The sequence below is a fragment of the Chrysoperla carnea genome, chromosome 1 (genome assembly GCF_905475395.1).
Source record: "Chrysoperla carnea chromosome 1, inChrCarn1.1, whole genome shotgun sequence".
In the NCBI taxonomy this organism is placed as follows: Eukaryota; Metazoa; Arthropoda; class Insecta; order Neuroptera; family Chrysopidae; genus Chrysoperla; species Chrysoperla carnea.
In genome coordinates this window covers 3,953,716-3,970,607 of record NC_058337.1, presented here as the reverse complement: position 1 = coordinate 3,970,607, position 16,892 = coordinate 3,953,716, and the positions used below count along the sequence as shown (strand labels likewise).

General features: G+C 31.1%; 4 protein-coding genes across 4 annotated transcripts in view; all 4 read left to right on the top strand.

Annotated features, from left to right (window-relative positions):
• Positions 1-626, top strand: part of LOC123290559 (protocadherin-like wing polarity protein stan) — a 75,674-nt gene extending 75,048 nt beyond the window's left edge. Inside the window, exon 23 of the mRNA XM_044870785.1 lies at positions 557-626. Coding sequence (XP_044726720.1) covers positions 557-587 — 31 coding nt within the window. The 3' untranslated portion in view covers positions 588-626. The remainder of the gene's footprint in view (positions 1-556) is intronic.
• A 4,100-nt stretch (positions 627-4,726) lies between these two features.
• LOC123290538 (protein FAM183A-like) lies at positions 4,727-5,607 on the top strand. Its single transcript, XM_044870760.1, has 3 exons — positions 4,727-4,829; positions 4,899-5,040; positions 5,448-5,607. Exons 1-3 carry the CDS (start codon positions 4,727-4,729, stop codon positions 5,605-5,607), a joined length of 405 nt encoding a protein of 134 aa, XP_044726695.1.
• Positions 5,608-5,735: 128 nt separating this feature from the next.
• LOC123290536 lies at positions 5,736-7,010 on the top strand. Its single transcript, XM_044870759.1, has 4 exons — positions 5,736-5,810; positions 6,076-6,262; positions 6,584-6,783; positions 6,859-7,010. Exons 1-4 carry the CDS (start codon positions 5,736-5,738, stop codon positions 6,988-6,990), a joined length of 594 nt encoding a protein of 197 aa, XP_044726694.1. The 3' UTR covers positions 6,991-7,010.
• A 1,543-nt stretch (positions 7,011-8,553) lies between these two features.
• On the top strand, positions 8,554-13,997 carry LOC123290450. Its single transcript, XM_044870630.1, has 8 exons — positions 8,554-8,601; positions 8,927-9,113; positions 9,344-9,522; positions 9,883-10,169; positions 10,523-10,617; positions 10,688-10,791; positions 13,216-13,734; positions 13,809-13,997. Exons 1-8 carry the CDS (start codon positions 8,554-8,556, stop codon positions 13,821-13,823), a joined length of 1,434 nt encoding a protein of 477 aa, XP_044726565.1. The 3' UTR covers positions 13,824-13,997.
• Positions 13,998-16,892: the final 2,895 nt, after the last annotated feature.

Genomic DNA, 16,892 nt, shown 5'->3' with positions numbered 1-16,892 from the left:
TCATTACTTAACTGGGAAACCACTTGAGAACATTGTGAACTGTTGCCTTTTTATTATTTATAAAAGTTTTGTATACTCATTGTATATCTTATATATAAAAATTAAGCTTTTGAATGTTTATGGACGCAAAACTCAGAAAGTAATCGATGGATTGACTTGAAATTTTTACAGGTCCCTGCATTTATACCCAAGAGTGTTTATACATACTTTGCACCCAGAAGTTCTCACAGGAACGAATATTTAAAAATGGGATGAAAGTCGTATAAATGTTAAATGTGTTTCTAGACAATTTTTTCTCTCCCCTAATAATTAATATCAGACAAATCCACAGCGAAACGTGGCCGGATTCAGCTAGTACTTTTATTATTTAAAAATGACAAACGTTATATCATTTATGTAACAATCATTGCATATGCTATTTTAAAAAGCCTTTAATTGTTCAATTTTCTACCTCCGAGGGCTATACGGTCAAAACGAGAAGAGTGCGATAGCTTCTTAATAATTATTTTCAACCCAAAACTTAATTTTTGACCAAATTTTCTTTTTCTTTTTCTAGAAAAAATGCCAATGAAGAGACTTCAGTGTAGTGTAAATGTTTTTTTAAATTTTGTTTATTGTAATCTCGAAATCTGTACATTTTTTAATTTAAGTAATTTTGTAAATATTTATTTTTAAAAACTCAAAACGATATATTTTATCGATTTTTTTTTAAAGAAAAATTGAAAATAAAAGCACTGATTTTTTTACGAATATTATAAATATATTTAATTAGTAAATTTTAGGTTAATTTGAGTGCGATTGTAAAATAAATTTTTATAAATAAATAGGATATTTTCTTTTTTCAATATTATTTTATAATCCAACGCATCGATTAGGGGTCCCAACATGGTTAATCAGGCCCTGTCCGCAGATATCTAATAGTTCAATCACCGCGAGATTTTCATATATTTTTAAAGAAATGAGAAGATTAATGAATGATCATTTACCATTAAATGAAATTTCTGAATAGATTATTCTGAATCGGACAAAAGCTTTAATTCAATTTATAATTTTCATTTTCTCACAATTCGATAAAAATAAAATATCCTATTTTTTAATATTTCTGCCATAAATAAAATAATTAAGTATAAAAAGTGTATATTTTTGGTATAAAACTATTGCTATATATTTATTTTCGCCATAATATATAAATATTATATCTATAGCTTAAAATTTATATTTCGAAAATTCTAAGCGAAAAAAAACACACTCATTGCGTAAAGGTCCAAAAATATTTTTTAGAAATATTCTTCAGCGTATGTGCTAGGCACATATTTTTATTACAATTACAATTTTTCGATTAACCGTTCGTACACAAGAAACAGTCATCATGGCAATCATTCTATAGGATGTCCTAAAATTATGGATACAGTTATTATGTCGAAGAATTGTGTTACTCACGGAGACCTTGGAGGCCATTATCCAAATTTTTGTGACATACTATATAATAAATCGAGATATCAGTAAAGAATTCCATTTAATACGTGCGGACAGTTACAGCCACATATTTTATCGAAATTGGCTTTCCGAAAACAAATACCTTTCTATACAATTTCAGCGAATTCAGAGTGCCTCAGCTTTTTATTATTAATCTATTTTAAAAAAATCTTTAGGATCATTTTCTAAATTATTTAGAATGTGATATTCCAAATTTGTTTTTTTGCAAAACAAAAACTATAATATGTAGTATTAATTAAACAAAGATCTCGAAATATTTTTATATATTTATGTTTTGTGCTAAGCTTTTTTTAAAAAAAATGTACTATTTCTAAAAGTTAAATACTTCTAACGACACTTATTTAACTTTTTTTTAAAGATCCCTGATCGGTTCATCCGTTTAGGCGCTACGATGCCACCGGTAGACAGACAGACACACACACATAGCGGTCAAACTTATAACACCTTTTTTTGGTTCGGGGATTAAAAAAGCAAAATTCGTTTACTATTGATAAATGAGAGTTGCAACTCGCCAACTGGCGATAATAATTCGCACTAAATAAAAATCAGAAGAAGACCCGAATTCAGTAAATACAATTTCGACTACCAGATTCAAATTCAAATCAGATAAATCCCGTCAACTGGCGATAAAAATTTGTACTATTAAACAGTAAGTGGACTGCTTTTTCAGTAGTTCCAATTTAGGCCACCCGATTACTTACCATTTATCAATAATAAAAATAATATTAAGTGAACATATCATGCTTGCCATGGATGTAACACACACACACACGAAACATATCTCACATCGTTACGTGATGATTTCTACCAGTTTGCTCACCATGACAAGTCGCGTTAAGGAACTTCGTTCCAACAAATGGAGATGATCGTAAACAAATTCTGAACACAATGCATACACAAAAAAATCGAGGATCTTTCAAAAACACAAAAGCAAAAACTAAAAAGTTAAATTAGTATCGTTTCCATAGAAAAGAGGCAGAGTAAATTCTATTAGCGTGTAAGTAATGACAGCTCACATAATTTTTAAGTAATTTATTTGTGCAATTTTTATCCTTGTTCGTACATTCCAAACTAGTGGTATAGAAAATCTATTTCATTTATTGAAAATTTATGAATAAAATCTTTTACTTCATAATTTCCATTTTTCAAAATTGAAATCTTCAATTTATTCATTATCGCCTCGTGTATTGACAGATTGTCATTTTTAGAAATTCAATCTGTTAGTAAATTTTTCGAATTGTGTTGTTATCTATCGATTTATTTCTCGAAAAATTTCTCGTAATGCCATTTAAATAAAATAAATAATGAACAGAAAAAAAGAAAATCGTCGAAATTTCTTGGAGTTGAATTCAAGTTAAACGTCTCAAGAAAAAATGTTGATAGAATTTTTATACTTTTATATATTTTGTGTCATAGTTTTTTATTTACTTTTTACATTTTCTATAATTTATGTAGTCAGGTTAATGACTCATTAAAATAGTTTAGAAAAATATTAATTGTGTTTAAATTCAAATACAGTGTGTCACAGAATGAGTGGGAAAAAACATTTTCATTGCACATACATACACTCTATTTCGCCCTCACACTGTTTTCAGTGTGAGTCTATTACGTACTCTCCCCCGTACTCGAGAAGTTTTTACGAATTTAACTCCACTTTCTTAGGCAATTGATAATTTACTACGCGAAATTCAAAAAATAAGAATGAAAAATAAGATTTAAAATACGTCGTTAAATTATTTCTAAAATTTTATTTACACTTTTCAATCCCATCCGCGGACATACTAAATATTTACGTATTACCGAAATACAATTTCCCGTCATTCATCGCCATATTGTGTCGGAGGTTCATCAAATTAAAGATTTTCAATAAATGAAATGGAAATTCGTATTAAGTACTTAAAAAAAACTTCAATGTTGTGATTTCTATTTGTATTTAATAATTGTACTATTTTATCTCATTTGTAGAAAATTATAAAATAAAGTTTGTATTAAAAATTTTATAAAACTATTGTTTGAGAAATCATTTATTTGAATACCTTAAGACGTCTTTTTTTGCAAAAGGTAGAAAATAAAATTATAATCCGTAAAGTCCTTTTCCATTTTTTCATCCGATGCACTGATAATTAGCCATTAATTAAAATAGACAGCCAATCAGAAGCGCGAGCGGCAAGACAGTAGGGGGGTGGGAGGTATAGTAAGCAACTGCAGGAGACATAAGAGCTTTCAACGTTACGCTTGCGTGTACGTATGCATACGTATACAAGTGTGTGAATGTGTAGGAAATGGTGGATATCCTTGCATTGGATCAAAAAATGGAAGAGGACTTTTGGTCTTGGAATTTTATTTTTTACCTAATGCAATAAGGGCGCCTGTTACTTCTGGACACCTTGTATAGCAGACACTCCGATATCACACTTTTTTCTATCTCCTGCAGGATTGAAGACGGATCCATGGCTTTTTATTGTTCACATCAAACTAACGAAGAGTAAAGAGATGGAGTCCTGTGCAATCATGAGACATAGTCGTCTCTTGACTATCTAGTCCGGTTTTCTGGATCAGATGGCACTACGAAGTTTATTTTTCCTCTATAATAATAGGAGAGCCCAAGGGGAGATTTGTGTAGTAACGAACACCAAAGAGCAGGCCAACAATTTAGAACTTTTGAGGGTCATCTGATATCTTCTAGCTAGGTCCATAACAAGGGGTTCACAGATTACTCTCTTCTCTAATTCAGCACTTTCAGCTTCTGATAAGTTCTGTTCAAACCGCACTTTTGGATTAAGTATCCAAAAGGAGCTTTAGAACCATCAGTTTGGACAGCAACAATCTCTTGATCCACAGTCTAAGTAATTTATTAGCAATGGTACTTCTGACAATGTGATGACGAGTATTACAGAGGAGTTCATTTCGGGAACAAAAATCGAGCACATGAGGTAAGGTTTCTTTCTCCAAGCAGCCATTATGATGGCACTGATTGCTATTCGGAATCCTTCCAGGGATGGGCATTACTTCTGAAACATCAGCCGACATTTTCAATGCAGAAGACCATTTCTTTAAGTAGGCAAAGCAAAAACAAGTTTTACTGTAATCAAAGGATGCCTACTTTTTTTTCAGGTTTATGATTACAACGTCACAAATAAAATGGTAGAAATTTTCTACTATTGAGAAAAAAGATATTTTATGTTTTAAAATATACCAATAAAAACATTATACTTTTATTTTAAAGAAAATGCCTTCAGACAGTCTTTCAAAAACTCTCGCACAAAGAGAACTTTATAAAAAATTGGAAAATAATTATAAAATTGTTGAGAGCTACAGACCAAATCCAAAAAGTAATTATTTCTTTATTAATTTTTAATAAATTGTTCTGAATTTAATTAATATTTGATATAAAAATATAGTTGCTCATGTAACTACAAAGTTCTATGCCAGACATGAGTTTGTAGACTTAACGAAAGTCGATGAAGAACTGATGAACCATATTTATTACTTGAGGAAAGATCTAAAAGAGAAAGTTTCAAAACCTGACAGCGTTAATCATAGGTAATTGTTTTAAACAGGATAATTTTTATTGCTCGTATTTCAAACAAAATCGAATTGGAAGATTTTGTAGGCTGTTAAACTCACCAGGAGTCATGTTGAAAAAGATGCTCCTGTATATAAAAAAGTAAGTTAAAGCGCCAGTTTTGCGCGGTACAGGTGAGAATATGAATGTCACATCCCTTGGTGTCTCACTCCTGCACCAGCAAAAATGTACGGCGTTGCCAGATATTAACTCAGCATAATTATTCGAAGCGAATTACATAAATGCCGTCCAGAAATAAATCCGGTAACTTCGGTACTGGAAGTTAAAAAAATTTCCGAAACCCTACAGTCCTTATACGTCTCTGAGACTAACGATTTCTAAATCCGGTGCCCTAGATCCTTTTAAAGAATTTACTCTTTTTCAGCTATGGATGGTATATTGAACCATTAGTTAAAATAGACCGAAGTGATCGACGTTATTTTTGTCCACGAGTTAGTAGTGAAAATACCAAAATAATGGAATCTTTAGCTGAAAATCGCGCATTAAAATTGGAAAAATTTACTGGCATACCATTCAAATTGTGAAATTTTTCTATGGTTGCTATGTAATTTTGAATTTTGTGTTTTTTGTAATAAATTATTTGTCAAATTAAATTCATATACATGAAAATTTTTTGTAATTTTATAACAAAAGAAATTAATTAATCAAAAAAATGTGGGGAAAACCAAAGCAGTGTCATAAGAAAAAATATAGTTATGAATTGGGTGTCGACGTTTGTTTGAGATCCGTAAGTAGAAATAACGACCCAAAGACTGTTTCTTTCTTTTTGAGCCGCGAATCCAAAATTTTCCAATTATGAAGTGTTTTTCTGCACCTTGGATACTAATATAGCATAAGTATTATAGTGAGCTATTTACGAACTAAAAAGGCATTTGATTTACTCAAAATTGCTAATAACTAAGGTTTTGACTGTTGCAGTACTGGGAAAATTTAGACCAGGGTTTCTTTTTGAATCGAAGTTTTCATTAATTCTAGTATTTATATCCGTACAGGCATTTTGTCCAGATTTACGTTTTGATATAAACGAAGGTCCTGTATCATTATGTGTATTTGCATTGGGTGCTCAAGCTGAATCATCCCGGAAACCACCAAAATCACCATTAATGTTTAACGAAACATTGTCATTTAAACAAAAAATCGATTCTCCGAACGAAGTTAGTTGCGATAGACTTTTATTAGGTAAAGTATTTAGCTTTTTAGTAGATATGGTATGGTATGGTATGGTATGGAGGTTAGTGGGCCATGCTCGAGCAACGCGCCTCGAAGCAATGGTTCACAGAACCTAGCCAAATAGACCCTTATACTCTATCCCCGCTACACTTTTGAGTGGCTATTATAACCAACTGATGTACTGAAACCCAGGATTTGCCTAGCGCTGAGTTTCCTAATTTCTTCTGATTCGACTATGGCCGGACCAAACCATTTCAATCCAATCAAAATATCGCTTTTAAACATCCAATTTTTAATGCTTTTTTTATCAGATTTGATTTATTTGTGTAGGAGATAAGCACTTGTTTATGGAATTAGTTCAATGGGGAGATTGTGATGATTATCAATATGGAAACACTTGCGCTGAATATTGTACTCCATTATCTGAATTTTTACCGAGAGATTGTGATCTTCCGTTTTCGTTAAACCGTAGTACTGATTATGGTGGGGTTGAAAAGAAAGTACTTATGAAACCAACTCTTGGTGTTGAGGTAGGGGTAGGTCATGTGTCTTTGGATGAAAGTGAAAGCTTCAAGGTAAAATCTAACAAATTTTATTTGCTTTAGGACGAAGAACAAGATCCAAAAGTAACGTTACATTTCGAGGTTGACATTCATTTTCAAGAAATTGACAATTACTGTGGAAATAAATTAAGAAATGCTTTTAATTCACTAAATGGACTTTGTAATTTCATCTAAAAGCGAAAAAACAGTTTCAAGAATCCTCGTTATTTTATCGTTAAATTAAATGTTAATTGTTCATTGTTATTAATTATTTTAAAATATATTTTATAATTTTATTTTTTGTATTTCATTTGGTACACATAATTCCAATCGGTTAGGTGTTAATATTAGGTGCCTTCGCCATAAATTCTTAGAAAACTAAATCATAAAACCACAAATAATATTTTATCATCTACGAAATTAAACCAATAATAAGTTCTAAAAGCACACTGAAGGAAACTGGGCGACTACAACTTTAGTTTGTTTGTGCGTAATCATTCCTAAGCTCGTCACGCTTAATTATTTAGATTATGAATACATTATCTTAAAAAAATCAATTCTAACAAAGAAACTTTCTTACAAACTTGAAAGGGAACAAGTGTTACGAAACTTGTTAAACAATCGATTTAAAGCAAACTACCCGATATTCTTTATCTTTGTTTTGATATACGGTTTCCTTGACACTAAACAAACGTGTTAAATAGTACCGGAGCTGTGGTATAAGGAATGGTTATAAATATTCCCCGATGGAGTTGAAATAAACGTGCAAGATTCCACCGATTTTTGTTCGAAAGGCAGCATGCTAAATCACCCTAAAAAGGCTTAACTTTAGATGCACAAAAAAAATTTTCTGTTTATTTGAACATCAGCCGATGGAAAGAGTTATAGACCGAAATAGTTACTACTACAATAGTAACGCCATCGTCTATGTTTGTCCTTGTCGGTTGTCAGATTCCTTGTTTCACACATTGAAAATATAGGATTTATAAAGGATGTCCCAAAATAAAGGTTTTAAAAGTTCTAAGAGTATGCAATATAGGATCGATATAAAATTCCAAGGCTTTTCTGGCACATCAGAACTTTTTTTCGAAATTTTCTTTGACCATTTGGCATAAATGTGGCTTAATTTCATGGATGCATCTTTAAATTCTTTCCAATGCGCGGGCGTTGCATAATTTGGGCGGGCTGAATAAGTCTGAATAACTCTAAATTAGACAGTCCAAAAAAGTTTAGAAATTCAGAGTTCCTAAGACTTTTTCAGAGTTTCTAATACTTTTTAAGAGTTTTTAAGACTCATTCTTTCTTCAAATATTTTTCCACCAGGACACATGGGACTCCTTTATATCCAAATAACGGAAACACGAATGCCGAATTTTCCTAACATAGCTCCGGTACTAAAAAGCGTGAATACACAAATGAGAGCTTATAATTCTCTTTTAAAACAACATATAACACATTCGTATTATAATGTGAGGGGGCAAAAAGAATATTTTATAAATCGATGCGATGGAAATGAATTTTATAATCATTTTAATGTACAACAGTCTACTCCAAATAACAACTTTCTATTTTTAAGTTCATATTTATTTATTTTTTATAAATATGTCAAAATTTTATTTTTAAGTGTAATGTAGAATTAAGTTTTTTTATTTTTATTTATTAAAATTTTTATCAAAATATTATTATTTTTATTAAAATCTTTTTGTAAAAAGTTTTTAAGTTCTAAATTTTCTTTGAATTTTTTTACGTATACACATAATGACCCGAAAAGTGTTTCAATTGAGTATTGAATTAGATTTACATGCAGTAAGTAAACTTTACTCACAATCAGTACAAAAAAATTAAGTCTACTTCGCACGCATGTAAAAATTGATCGCACGCTTATCATTCCTTATAAGCACCAAGATAGAATTTAGCCGAATTTAATTAAACTTGACGAAATATTATAAAATGAAGATCCGTTTTTACGTCGAGATATCGATAAATTAAAGTTTTAAAAAGGGGTGCTATCATGAATAACTGAGGGAATTCGCTTAGCTGACGCAGCTTCTGCGCTACGAATTTAGTTATTTAATTTATATTCTAAGAACAATTGGAACGATTTTGTAGAAAGTATTTTTATGTTTTTCAGATTACTTGTCCTGGCGTTTGGCTGTGCCCAAATAATGGAAAAGTTTCATTGTGTATATATATGTTTGATACATGGCGTGAAACGTCCTTAATATATCCAGTATTTCCATTGCTAATACATGAAAAATTTAAATTTACAAAAGATATATCAAATGCTAAAAGTTTATCTGATATACAAAATGCTTTAAGTATGTGGACATCATGATCCAGGAAATAAGCGGGAAAAATCCATGGGAGATGACTGCATCGAGCTTTTAACATCACTCTTAAATATCGTCCTATCTGTCATTCTAAAATGAAATTCCCTGGCTTTGAAAGGCTCGGCACATCCATCTGGCACGGTTTTTTTCCGTTTATCTCCCGGGCCATCAAAAATATCAAAATTTTGAAAATTCAATATTATTTTATTCTTTTTAAGATTCGGAACATTTATATTGTGAGCTAGTTCAATGGTCAGAAATACATCGATCGAAAGGAATTATTTTATCAAATTTTAAAACATGTCTATCAAATTTATTGTATCCAACAGACGGGAACAAACAATTAATTACTGGAGTAGACACAGAATTGTTAATGAATCCATGTCCACCATTTCCTGTAAGTTAAAGTTATGATCTGCTTAGGTCTTGGGGCGTCATGTATTGCCAAACGCGTCATTGATTACTGGGAATGGACCCATTTTCAGCAGTTCCAATTTAGACTAACAGTCGCCTCAAGTTCGCGTTTTCCCTTCTTAATTAAGTTTCAACCTTACTTAACCTGTTAACTCTGATAAGAAGAGGAAGACAAAAAGCGGCGCAGAACGTTCATATTCACCTTCTGTGCTACAAAGTATGGAATTATAAAACTTTCGTACTGCCCAAATCTTTCGTAACAAAATTTCAATTTGAATTTCTAGTTCTTTCTGAATATCTTGCTTTAAAGAACAATTAATGTTAATTTAATCATTTTTTAAAGGGTATAATTGCACCTAAAATTGAAATCGCCACACGTACAACAATAAAAGAAACAATGAGTAAATGTACGAAAAAATGTCCAACATATATTTTAAATCCAAAAGTTATACGATCAGCACATTGTGGACGATCAGAAAAATTTCGACGACAACGTGGTGTATGCCATAGCGATCGCAGCGGACAAAATGAAAATCGATTACGCCCGAGTTCTTTGAGTAAATTGGATAGTTATAGAACAAAACAGCAATTAGATTTATATGATACAAATTATGAACAAAATAGACAAAGGTAAACTTTTATTTTTGTTGAAAATTTTATAATCCCTGAGTGAAAAAATATTTGAAGAAAGACTAAATCTTAGTAAGTTTTAGAAACTCTGAAAAAGTCTTTGGAACTCTGAATTCAAAGTCAGTCCAAATCGTTAAGATATTCAGAATTCCCCAGACTTTTCCCCCAGAATTTCTTATGACTTATTCTTTCTTCAAATATTTTTCCCAACAGGGATCCAGCAACCTTATTCTTAAATTGTCAAAATTCCAAAAACATTTATATTATATTTTATTTTTCCAAAAAAACTGTTGATTCAAACTTTGCGATAATTATCAGTTAAAATTTTTTAGACTACACTTGTTTTTTTTTAGAAATGTGAATTCCATTGATGATAATAACAATAATTACTGCTCAATAACTCCGTGCGAATGTTGTAAAAGCCGATTAACGTCACCAATACATCAATGTAAAACAATTTCAGGTAATAATTATGCGTAATTGAATCGAAATTTATTGGTTGCTAAAATTATTTCTAGCTCCAAAATGTGTGTGTGATGCTTTAGTACATAATCGATGTGTTGTTTGCGATAAATATCAACATTATTTCAACGAAGTTCCATCAAATATGGGTCTAGGAAAGGTATATGGATTTATTCAAAATGAACCATTTTCCTGTAAATACAGGAGTTTGTGCTTAATGAATCGATATCTGAATGACATCATAAAATGTCGAGAATTTATGAGTGAGAATCAATCAGTTGAACGTAGGATACAGAAGTGAATTGTACAAGCGGCAACGTTGTACAATTTACCTCTGTGCTGTGACCATGTTCTGCTTGCTATACTGTGTGCACATATGAGCAATATATGCGAATATTCGTTGTAGCGTTGACAGATTTACTGCACCAATACAACTACTATTCAGAGAACTATATTTTTTCTCTTTCCAAGACATCGCGTTCTCTCTCATTCCGATAGAAATACCTTAACACCATTTGAAACTACTCGGAAAGAATAAGACTCGTACTAACTATTTATGATAAATGATTCCGTTATTCTGGAGGACCATGAAACAGGAAAATGGTTCTTTATAGTTTAACAAAACTTCGATAAGTCGATTCTTAAAAAAAAATAGTTCAATTAGAATTGTTCAGTTGAAGGACTTTAATTAAAAACAGTCTAAAAACCAATCACGATACGTCAATCAAACTTTTATGTCGATCGGTGGGATAATTTAAGGTATGTTGCGAATTATTCGCCATCTGTGAGTGAATTATATGAAGTTAACAGAAATCTTAATCGGTAATGTATGTAAAAATAAATATTTGTGTAAATATAGACACACTAGCAGATAACCGCCCGCTTTGCTAGGCAATTTCTCCTTTAAAACCAAAGAATATCACGTTATAGTCCTCACTTATATATTGTAACTTTCTATAGGTCCAATCACTAAATTAACCTGATTTTTATACTTTTTGGATCAAAATTACCCCATCCAAAAACTATCACCAAATTCCAAAACAAAATTTTTTTGCGTTTTTCTCGATTTTATGAAAGGGGTACCCCTTAAAAAAATTGCAAAAAATCGAAAAATATTTTTTATCTCCAATTTTGATAAAACTCAGTATATAAGGTAATTTTGACTCAAAAAGTACAAAAATCGGGTGCATTTGTTGACTGGTCGAATAGTTTTTGAGATACGGACCAAAAACGATTCAAATATTGCGATATCTCAGAAACTCTGCATCCAATCATTAAAATAACCAGATTTTTATAATTTTTGGATCAAAATTATCCCATCGACCGATTTTCATCAAATTCCAAAAGAAAATTATTTTTGCGTTTTTCTCGATTTTTTCAAAGGGGTGCCCCTTAAAAAAATTGCAAAAAAACGAGAAATTTTTTTAATCTCCAATCTTGATAAAACTCAGTATATAAGGTAATTTTGACCCAAAAAGTACAAAAATCGGGTGCATTTGTGGACTGGTCGAATAGTTATTGAAATACGGACCAAAATCGATCAAAATATTGCGATATCTCAGAAACTCTGCATCCAATCATTAAAATAACCTGATTTTTATAATTTTTGGATCAAAATTACCCCATCCACCGAGTTTCATCAAATTCTAAAACAAAAATTTTTTTGCGTTTTCTCGATTTTTTTAAAGGGGTACCCCTTAAAAAAATTGCAAAAAATCGAGAAATTTTTTTATCTCCAATTTCGATACAATTCAGTATATAAGGTAATTTTGACCCAAAAAGTACAAATATCGGGTGCATTTGTGGACTGGTCGAATAGTTATTGAGATACGGACCAAAATCGATCAAAATATTGCGATATCTCAGAATCTCTGCAACCAATCATTAAAATAACCAGATTTTTATAATTTTTGGACCAAAATTACCCCATCCACCGACTTTCATCAAATTCCAACACAAAATTATTTTTTGCGTTTTTCTCGATTTTATCAAAGGGGTACCCCTTAAAAAAATCGAAAAATTTTTTGTATCTCCAATTTTGATAAAACTCAGTATATAAGGTAATTTTGACCCAAAAAGTAAAAAAATCGGGTGCATTTGATGACTGGTTGAATATTTATTGAGATACGGACTAAAATCGATCCAAATATTGCAATATCTCAGAAACTCTGCATCCAATCATTAAAATAACCAGATTTTTATAATTTTTGGACCAAAATTACCCCATCCACCCACTTTCATCAAATTCCAAAACAAAATTATTTTTGCGTTTTTCTTTATTTTATCAAAGGGGTACTAATATTTTTGATAACTTCATATAATTCACCCACAGATGGCAAGACTATAGTTCGGAATATAACCTTAAAACGTCAATATGTCAATATATGGGGTGCTAAATGAATGGAGATACCTCATTAAAATACAGCCATTTTTCCACTACAAGAGTGTGAAAAACTATTTTTTTCTACTCTAGCGCGAATTAATTAATGTGTTTTAAGACCATTTTTTCGAAAGTCCCATCGACTTATCTAAGTTTAAAACTATACTCCAAGTTTCGAGTACCTTCAAAACCTTGCTTTTATAGGATGAGAAATCAACAGAACATGACTATTGTAGAGTATCATCTCCAAGTCTTGGTCAATATCAATACCATGCAAGACAATTACATGATAGAGTAAATAGTGCCCTAAATCGACATAAAACAGAAGCTAAGCCTTTCGAATCAAAATCGGCGCATGATACTTATAAAAAGTATGACCCAAATGATTATACCGTAAAAAATTATCAAACAGAACCTAGACCAATTCATTTTTCGAGATATTGTAATCCAGAATCAATTATAAATGATTATGATGAGACATATTGTGGATATCATAAATCACGTCCACTCACGTCTAATTCGGTTGAAGAAAAACGAGTGTATACGAATTATATTCCGAGAACTAGAAGTGAAGATTCCAGAAGAGAAATCTCTAATAAAAAACCACAAAAATGTAAAGAAAAAATATTAAAACGTACTGCAAATAAACAGAAATTCGATACAAAATTAGATTCATATCGTAATGCAACATTTTCATCCGTTTATACATCGAATAAACCAAAAGTAAGAACTTTAGAAATGTATAAACCAAAAAAACAATTGGCAACAAGAAATTCTAATGACAAAAATAACACAAGTTTCAGGTCCACTAAAGTTCCAGTAAAATCTTCCATTGATGTAATCAAAAAACTTACGAAAAAGAAAAAAAATATTACAAAAGTCTCAAAAATATCTGTTCAAAGTGGATCTAAACCCCCGATTAAAACCCCAAAATATAGTGTTATAAAAACTGTTAAAAAATGTAAGAAAAATGTTAATAAAAATATTTCACCAGAATCTTGTGTTGATCATTTAATAATTATCGAACGTCCATCAGTTGTTAAACTAATCGAAGAAAGGATAAAAGCTGGTGAAATTAAATATAGTAAGAAATCCTTGAATACTAACAGTTCCTCGTCAAAAATAACTCCTAAAAAATATTCCCCAAGTAACAAGAAATTGAGAAAAAGTTCGACTAAAACTAACATAAAAGAACAAACCAGTCAAATGAAACATCCATTTCAAAAAATCATAATTAATACAGTAATGACCAAGCCCTTACGGGCCGTAGAAAAGTCCCGAACTAACTTGGAATCAAATGGTAATACTTGCAGCGATCGTGAATCTGACCTAGAACTAATAGAACCTACTATAGATATGGTAAATGTATCTTCTAGGGTGGAAAATTTAACTGCAGATCAGAAACCTGAAACTAGAAGCGAAAATATAAAACAGGAACTCACGAAGACATTAAAGACGGTTAATCAAATTGAATGCGATGATCTAACTTGTCCAAATAAAATATCTGTCGACTCAATAATGTTTGACGATTTAATGGATCTTTTTAAGAAACAAAAAAGTGAAAATAGTTGGGAATCAGAAAATATCGACAGTGATGAACCTAAATCGGACATTGAAATGATAAAAATTAAAATGGAAAATTTGTTAAAAAGTAAAAAACATGAAGAAACTTCAACGAAATCGATAAGGAAAATCTACCAGAGTGCACCTCCTGTAAAATCGTTGGTTGATGATTTAATGGATTATTTTAAGGAACAGAAAGATGATGGAAAATCAGAAAATACCGAAAGTGATGAACCTAAATCTGAAATCGAAATGATAAAGACTACAATGGAGAAAATATTAAATGAAAAAACAGAAAAGTTAAAATCTATTCAAAAATATTCAAATGAATGTAAATCCGAAATGGAAATGATGAAAGCTTCTATCGGAAAAGTAGTAAATGATTCAAAAATGATCGAAAATTTAATGGATTTAATTCAGAGAAAAATAATAAGTGAAGAATCAACAATTACCAAAAAGGAATCAGGTTTAACAAAATCGAAATTTGGATTTATAGAAGCTAATATGAGCAAAGCAATTAACGAGGCTTTTGCTGCAGCTAAGGAAACAAAATCTACGCCACCGAATACTGACAATGAACTTTCGATTACTTTATTAACTAATATTTCAAAAAAGGCTCAAAATTTGAGTGATGAAAAATCGAAGAATGACCTTGATGAATACATTCAAAACAGTTCAATTGCATCACTAGTTAATAAAATTTCCCGAATGGCTAAAGGATTAGAAAAAGGTGATAAAAGAACCGATAACGATCTGGATGAATACATTAATAACAGTTCAATCGCTTCACTAGTTAAAAACATTTCAGAAATGGTTAAACAATTAGAAGAAAACCGACCCATTACTTCAATGATCGAAAATATTTCAGCACAATTGACTGAAAAATTTGGAAAAAGTGATGAAAGCTTCAGTGAAAGTATTGATGAATTCATTAAAGATAGTTCCATTGCTTCGATGGTTGAAAATATTGCACAGACTGTTAAAGAATTGAAGAAAATCGCAAAGGAAGAAAAACAAAATGAAGAAAATGAAGATGTGAAAAATGTCGAAATTTGTAAATGTCCACCAATACCAATATGCAATCAAAAATGGAGTGATGAAACAAGTAGTAGTGAACAGATTCCAAAAAATAAGGAAATTGGGGGTATAAATGAGATTTGGAAAAAAATTCCATCGAAATTTATTAGTTCAGAGGAAACATGTGTTCCAAAATGGAGTAGTCATGACAGTGGATTTATATTAAGACCCCCGAAACATGATGACGATTCAAAAGATAATTTTCAATCTTTAAATTCCTTTCCTCATGATTGGAATGGTGAATTTTCCAATATAGATCAAAATAACTCCTTGAATAATGAGATTTGGATCAAAACTGACCCAAATGATAAAAATCAACAAGAAACGCCACCTCTTAGTGACCGTTATACAAATAAACCACCATTCAGGAAGAATCAGGAATCATCCACGATTGTTCCAGAGACTAGTAGCGATATGTTTAATGACGTGGAAACAAAATATACGACCACTGATGAGAATTTAACAAAACCGATTAGCATCGACGAACCAAATAAAAAATGGAGTGATGAGACATACGATGGCGTTATAACAGAATCTTTCACCGGTATTGGTAAAACACATAATGAAGAATGGAGGAACGATCCAGGAAAATTAATTATTTCCAAATCTTTGATAAGTGATACTAAAGAACCACCTGATAAAATATCGAGAACTTTGGGTGTTGGTACTGATAACTCGACAAATTTTATGTCTAGTACTTTCAACGACGGGCAAACTTATTATTCCGAGAAGACAAAACCACTGAAGGTTAACGTAAATGAAGCCTTACAAAATAGAGATTTCAATCATCAATACACTCAAGTTCCAACTGATAATTCGATCCAGTTTGTCGAAAGTCAACCACTTAAGACTAACGAATACACTGACATTACAACCAACACTCCAATTCGAATCGTCGATGATACGAAACCCAAGTATATTCCTGATGAAGTTCCTGTTAAGAAACTGATTGGGGCACTTATAAAAACGATTGAATATATTAGTAAAACAAGAAATGGCCAGAGTCAAAAAAGAATATGCTTCCAAGATTCTGATAAGGTAAACGACAGTCAAGATTCCAGAAAATCGAATAGTTTGAATCGAAAATTAACTGCAGATAGTAGTTCAGACCATAATTGTTACCTCAATATTGAACAATTGAGTCGTGCCCTACTCAAAACAATTGAATTTATGAGTAAATCGAACAAAATGTCGACAGATATAGAAGTGTCCGATAATTTTAGTCATATTGTACAAAACGA

Excerpts from the sequence above, each read along its gene's own strand:
- LOC123290538 (XM_044870760.1), top strand. The coding sequence starts at position 4,727 with ATGCCTTCAGACAGTCTTTCAAAAACTCTCGCACAAAGAGAACTTTAT. Across the intron at positions 4,830-4,898 it reads CTACAGACCAAATCCAAAAA|TTGCTCATGTAACTACAAAG; the intron begins GTAATTATTTCT and ends ATAAAAATATAG. Across the intron at positions 5,041-5,447 it reads CCTGACAGCGTTAATCATAG|CTATGGATGGTATATTGAAC; the intron begins GTAATTGTTTTA and ends ACTCTTTTTCAG.
- LOC123290536 (XM_044870759.1), top strand. The coding sequence starts at position 5,736 with ATGTGGGGAAAACCAAAGCAGTGTCATAAGAAAAAATATAGTTATGAA. Across the intron at positions 5,811-6,075 it reads TCGACGTTTGTTTGAGATCC|GCATTTTGTCCAGATTTACG; the intron begins GTAAGTAGAAAT and ends ATATCCGTACAG. Across the intron at positions 6,263-6,583 it reads TTGCGATAGACTTTTATTAG|GAGATAAGCACTTGTTTATG; the intron begins GTAAAGTATTTA and ends TTATTTGTGTAG.
- LOC123290450 (XM_044870630.1), top strand. The coding sequence starts at position 8,554 with ATGACCCGAAAAGTGTTTCAATTGAGTATTGAATTAGATTTACATGCA. Across the intron at positions 10,170-10,522 it reads TATGAACAAAATAGACAAAG|AAATGTGAATTCCATTGATG; the intron begins GTAAACTTTTAT and ends GTTTTTTTTTAG. Across the intron at positions 10,792-13,215 it reads CAAATATGGGTCTAGGAAAG|GATGAGAAATCAACAGAACA; the intron begins GTATATGGATTT and ends TTGCTTTTATAG.